Genomic DNA, 6194 nt, shown 5'->3' with positions numbered 1-6194 from the left:
GCTGGCATAATATGTTGAGATTGATGAAGTCAATATATTAGGTTGTCTATAAGGTTCTTTAACTTTTCCAATAAAAATATTAAATCTCGGGTTTACAAAGCTAATTTCCTTTTGTAGACCTTTCTCTAATTCTGCGATTGCTTCTTTTTTTCATTAATAAATTTGGGAATCCAATATGAATTATGACGTGGAACACATCGATTTCTTTTTGAATTTCTATGTGTGTAATTACTTCGGAACTTGAATCTGAGTCTATTTTTCTATTATGTGTAATTACTTCGGAATTTGTTCTTCGTAGATGATGGGATGTCTCCTCTTACTGAACGAACATCATAAAAAAAATCTGAAACAGAATAATGCGAGAATTAGATCCAACTTCACGACTTCACTTTTTTTTTACTTATATATATGTGGTTGTGTACTGCTGTTATATCTTATCAATAGATCAAAGAAGTTTTTGGAAAAAATATACAATTGAAAAATTATTTTGAATACGAATACGAATCTAATACTAACACTCCCAACTGATGAATCCGAACTGGGTGTCCTCTCCTGGACGACCCCGTTTGCGGGCGCATCCTGATAAACTTGCTTGACCGTCTCCTCTTCTTCTCTTCACCGAGCACACCCTAAACCTCCTCGCAAAGGAAGCAGCTTTCGACTTTCGCCCCCAAATTCGCTCGATCGGAAGCGACGCCGTCGAAAGCAGCAATGGCGGGGCTGTCCCTGCGGTGCGGCGACTGCGGCGTGCAGCTGAGGAGCGTGGAGGAGGCGCAGGCGCACGCCGAGGCCACCTCCCACACCAACTTCGCCGAGTCCACCGAGGCCGTCCTCAACCTCGTCTGCGCCGACTGCGGAAAGCCATGCCGCTCCCAGACCGTAAGATCTCGCCTCCCCATCTCCGCCCCCCCGACGGGACCCGGCCGGATTTGGTGGTTTTCGTTGATCCTGCCTTCTAGATTTACATCTCCGTCGGTGCCTGATCCAGTTCCGTCTGTCGATTCGGTGTGTGTAGGAGGTGGACCTGCACAGGAAGCGCACGGGCCACGCCGAGTTCACGGACAAGACCATGGAGGCGGCCAAGCCCATCGATCTCGAGGCGCCGCCGAAGCCGGCCTTGGAGGCCATGGATGTGGACGCGTCGGGGAGTGCGGAGCCGCAAGGTGCGGTTTCCAATCTGAGATAGGCAAAGGGCTTGTTTCATATGTGACAGATTTCGAATGCTGACGGCATGTTTTGATTCTGGCAGAGTTGGTGGCGCCAGAGGTGAACAAGGAGATGCTTGGGGAACTCGAATCCATGGGCTTTTCGACTGCGCGTGCCACTAGGGCACTTCACTTCTCCGGTATGTATATAGCTACAGCCTCTGACTCCTTTGACTGTCATGTTATCGGTTGATGATGCCACTGCACATAACATTGCCTATGATAATAAGATCATTTTACTGTGGCCCTTGTCAGAATATCTCAAACATAACATTGCCTGTGATTTATTGAGAGCCATATCTTAATTTACTTCATACTCATCGAATAAAGAATAAACTTACTCAAAGTGCTGTGTCACGCTAGGATATACTATTGGGTTCTGAATGGCATAAGATATCAGATTACTTAGCCAAAGAAAACCATGTAAATGAAAGAAAATGTTGATAGTTTAATTATTGGATAACCTACAAATATGAACGGGGGTGATAATACTGAATAACCGACTATATCAAACTATAATCTCTTTTTATCAAATGACTAAATTACCTGAATGGACCAGCATAAACAGTGTATAGAAATATTCTTTTACCATCTCCACTCTCCAGTCATATTTTATAGGTCCTTTTTTGATATTATCTCATGCAGCTGCAAATTTTCTGAACCTGTGTACTTTTACATAGGTAATAGCACCATTGAAGGCGCCATTAATTGGCTCTCTGAGCATCAGGAGGATCCAGATATTGATGAAATGCCTATGGTATGAAGTTTTTATTTTATTCTTCATTGTTTGTTAGAGTAGAGATTTGCTCATTTTGATTTCTGATGGTGCTTGGTCCCATGTTTGCCAGTAAGTATTGTTTTGGTAGTCTTTTCATCACGGTTATATTTTAATTAATTGCAGTTAGTAGCAACTTCATTCTTTGATATGTTATCCATGCTTCTTCCAGAAGCAATGGTTTATTCATATGAATGTATGAGGGTGTTGTACTTTTCCCAAATGACATGGTTTCACCACTTTGGAATTCCATGGTTCAAGAAGTGTCTACACAATATAAGCATGCAACATTTAAGGGGTTTTGTATAAAAAAAAGCTTTAATTGGATGTGTTCACTTTATGGTGAAATGCTACTTTGAAGTAAACATTATCAGCTTAAACTATAGCTGATGCTGAATTCAACTGCCAAAGCTACTCCACTTATTGCTGCTTCCATGTGTGCCCAACTGCCCATGCACAAGGACCAACTTGCTTGCTTGATTTAGTTTTGTCCACTGAGCATCTATTAACAGTGTGTTCAATGGTCGCTGAATAGATGTTACTGACACTTTTGGCTAGAACAATATTTCTCTCCAGCGCATATCATCTGCAGGTTTCTTATTTAAGGTATCTTATTTCACCTCTCAGGTGCCGGCCAACACCGAGGCTAACAAGCCCTCTCTAACTGAGGAAGAGAAGAAGATTAAGGCACAAGAGCTGAGGTGCTTTTATAAACCATTCTTGAATCATGGGCTGGTGATTAAATAATTCTCTTTAGAAGTAGCAGATATTTGTCTGTTTGTCGGGCTATTTTTCGTTGTACTAAATCAATTCGTTGACATTTGGATACTTATTATTTTCTTTATTTTCTACCTTTAACTTTAATAAATAACCATAATACACAACATAAGTATGGTGCCTTTATACTTTTGTGAACATGCAGCGCCCTAAGCATGCGCTTTGGGGAATGATAGCTTTAGTAGAGAAAATGTGCAGTTTTTACAACACTGCTTTTGAAAGGTGCCATTTCTCCGTAATTGTGCACAAATCTTAGAGTTTTGAATTCAGAATAAAGGGCATAGTAACATATACTAGTAGCCATAGGTTATGGACGAGAAATTTCTGAGATGAAGAGCACTTGTCTTGAACTCAGTATGTATCTTTTTGTGGAATATAATATTTTCTTCCAAGACACCTCGTACTGAGAGTATCCATCCCTCCTGTAGGGAGCGTGCTCGTAAAAAGAAAGAAGAAGAAGAAAAAAGGATGGAGAGAGAAAGGGAAAAGGTATGTCAACTTTCATTTTCCCCTGTAAAAATGTCTTTTTTTACTTTCTTGATTTGTAATATATGCCTACTTATGTACTTTAAATGTATATAAATTTGTTAATCAGAATAAACAGAGGACGACATCAGCATAACCTGTAACATATATCTCCATCTGGCTTCTTCTGGACAGATGATCATTTTTTTCACTCCATTTTATAATTGTTCAATCATGTGTCTTGGACCATACAATCCAAATTGGAAGAATATTTGCTGAACAAATATATTTTCGATAGCTCTTTATGTTAATATTTCAGTACAAAAGCTTCCTATGGTTTTCATTTTATTTTATTTAACCTCTAGTCTCAAATTTGTCTGCTGATGTGTATTTGCAAGTGGAAGGAGTTTATTTTATTTTCTTGTTCATCTTCTGAATATGTTATTATGTATATCCCCAACAGATTGTTTGTTGGAAGTTTTTAGGGTACACACATTTTCCTTTTTTCATGTTAGTCTTTACTCTGCAGTACTATCAGCAAGACAATGTTTACAAACTATACTACATTGTTTATGTGAGGATACCAAACACAAAATTTTATCCATGTTATCTCAATGCTAGTTTATGTTTCATGTGATAACATCTCATCATTTACAAGTTACACTATGGCTCAACATTAGAAAGTAATGGCCTTAGCATACTATTTCTTAGCTCTATATCTAGTATGCATTTTTTAAAGTTTTTATTATTATTTTGCCTCACGGATTAGGCTTTTTTGTAGGAGCGCATAAGGATTGGTAAGGAGCTTCTTGAAGCCAAAAAAATGGAGGAGTTAAATGAAAGGAAACGGTTGGTTCTTTATTTTATTATTATTATTTATTTTACTAGACTTATGCTGGTAATATCAAGTTTTGCTTAATTTTTCCTTGCCATCGGCAGCATTATAGAATTGAGAAGGCTTGAGAAAGAGGAGGAGAAGAGAGCCAGAGAAAAGATTCGCCAAAAACTTGAAGAGGACAAGGTTTCTTATTCATCCATCTCAATTTCAGGAATATTCATATGCTGCTAGTTTGGTTTCAGTTACTAGTATATATTTACCTTTTGTGTAGGAAAGGAATGTTTTACTTTGATTTAACCTGGAGTTATTCAACTGAATGCAATTTTATTTGGTTGCTAACTAGCTGTAGTCATTAAGCCTCAAACAGTTTCTCATATTTTTATTCTCAGGCTGAACGTAGAAGAAAACTTGGATTGCCGGCAGAAGCCCCAGCTGCATCCAAGCCAAGTGCACCACCGCCTGTTGAAGAGAAGAAGGTACCCTTTTTTTAATCCGATTGACCTTGCCATTGTAACCTGTTGATCCAGATTTTGTGCACCATTGTCAATTTAAACACGACATTACACTATTTTGAGCACCTAAGTTGCCTTCCCAAAAATCTAACATGTGAGATGGACAAGATTTTCGTGTACTTTTGAACCTCTCACTTCTCAGAACAAATAGAGGACTCCTCTTCCATGTGAATCCTACTTTGTTTTCTGGTTGGGCAGCCTGTGATGGGCCCTCTAGAACCGTCTGGAGAGGCCAGAGTTCATTTTACCTTTGATAAGATATGTTTAATATTGGTTAATTCTTTAACTGTGGCCTTAAATTTTGCAGAGTGCATTTTTACCTGTCAGACCAGCCACAAAGGCAGAGCGGATGAGGGATTGCTTACGAAATATCAAGCAGCAGAACAAGGTATTGTCCGTTAATTTGATGTGAACTATGGATCACGGTATGGGAGCAGTTTGACACATACACATATAATGGCAGTTGTAACGAACATAGACATTAGTTTATGAGGTTGAGGGACCTAAGTTAGAGTGGCTAGCTGCAGGTTTTGAAGGTCTCTATCCTGCTATCTTCCTAGAAGTAGCAATCATAGAAGAAAAGTAACGTGCATAATAACCCAAATATCCATTTCTGAGCCCAGGCTCATCTGCACCCGGTGAAAAGAAAATTGTGGTGAAAATAGGCTCAGCACAGTTTGGGATCTCCTGATATACATTGCTTTGTGTCCAGTTTCTCTTTGATGCCTGATATGACTTGTGCAGGGTCATATTTGTCTCGAGTGTGTTTGCATACTATCGGGACTATGATATTTCTTGCATGGACTCACTGTCTTGTAGTGAATGACTTGTCCAGTTTGGTTTCCTGTTTTGTTTTGAACCTTGCTATCATTTGGTAACAACTCAATCAGTGATGTGCGCTTTCTCTATGCTAGTCCAGTATATTCACAAACCTTAATAATTAATATAAACTGTACTAGTTATATGATGCTGATTTTTACATACTTACATATAAAATAAGTCTGGATATTATAATCGATTTGATCATACTTACCTACACGGGACTACTGTTGTGACAGGAGGAGGACGCTAAAGTAAAGAGGGCTTTTCAGACGCTCCTCACCTACATCGGAAACGTGGTTAAAAATCCCGACGAGGAGAAATTCAGGAAGATCAGACTTACCAATGCTACATTCCAGGTGAGTTCCCCTTTCCCTGGACTGGTAAAAACGATGCCCCTAACCTGCCGAATAACCCGAGACTGATGGTATGTCTTCTGTTCCTTGCAGGAGAGAGTTGGGAGCCTTGGGGGCATAGAGTTCCTCGTGCTGTGCGGGTTTGAGAAACCGGAAGGCGAGGAGATCTTGTTTCTGGCAAGGGACAAGGTTGACAAGGCCGTCCTGAATGTCGCTGGAGCCGAGCTCAATTCCGCCATCACCAACCCTTTCTTTGGAGTCCTCTAAATCGGGGAGTCCCCGTTGTATTCCCTCCTGAAAATCCGTCGTCTGAATCGGGAATGTGGCGAACAATTGTCGAATTAAACTGTAAAATAGTGTGATCTTGCTTATGAGAAATATCAGACAACACGGGGAAATTTTTACACAGGTGAACTGGTTCTATCCAAAGAAGATCTTTCCAAAGTC

At 39.8% G+C, this 6194-nt stretch overlaps 1 protein-coding gene across 1 annotated transcript; it reads left to right on the top strand.

Moving 5' to 3' along the window:
• The first annotated feature begins 555 nt into the window (after positions 1-555).
• LOC119322976 (UBX domain-containing protein 4-like) lies at positions 556-6194 on the top strand. The gene is made up of 12 exons (XM_037596526.1): positions 556-879; positions 1016-1163; positions 1250-1345; positions 1886-1962; positions 2608-2681; positions 3186-3246; positions 4004-4071; positions 4162-4243; positions 4450-4536; positions 4880-4960; positions 5631-5750; positions 5841-6194. Exons 1-12 carry the CDS (start codon positions 712-714, stop codon positions 6012-6014), a joined length of 1236 nt encoding a protein of 411 aa, XP_037452423.1. The 5' UTR covers positions 556-711; the 3' UTR covers positions 6015-6194.

This window comes from Triticum dicoccoides, chromosome 6B (assembly GCF_002162155.2).
Source record: "Triticum dicoccoides isolate Atlit2015 ecotype Zavitan chromosome 6B, WEW_v2.0, whole genome shotgun sequence".
In the NCBI taxonomy this organism is placed as follows: Eukaryota; Viridiplantae; Streptophyta; class Magnoliopsida; order Poales; family Poaceae; genus Triticum; species Triticum dicoccoides.
The sequence above is the reverse complement of the archived record's forward strand: the minus strand, read 5'-3'. Positions and strand labels throughout refer to the sequence as shown.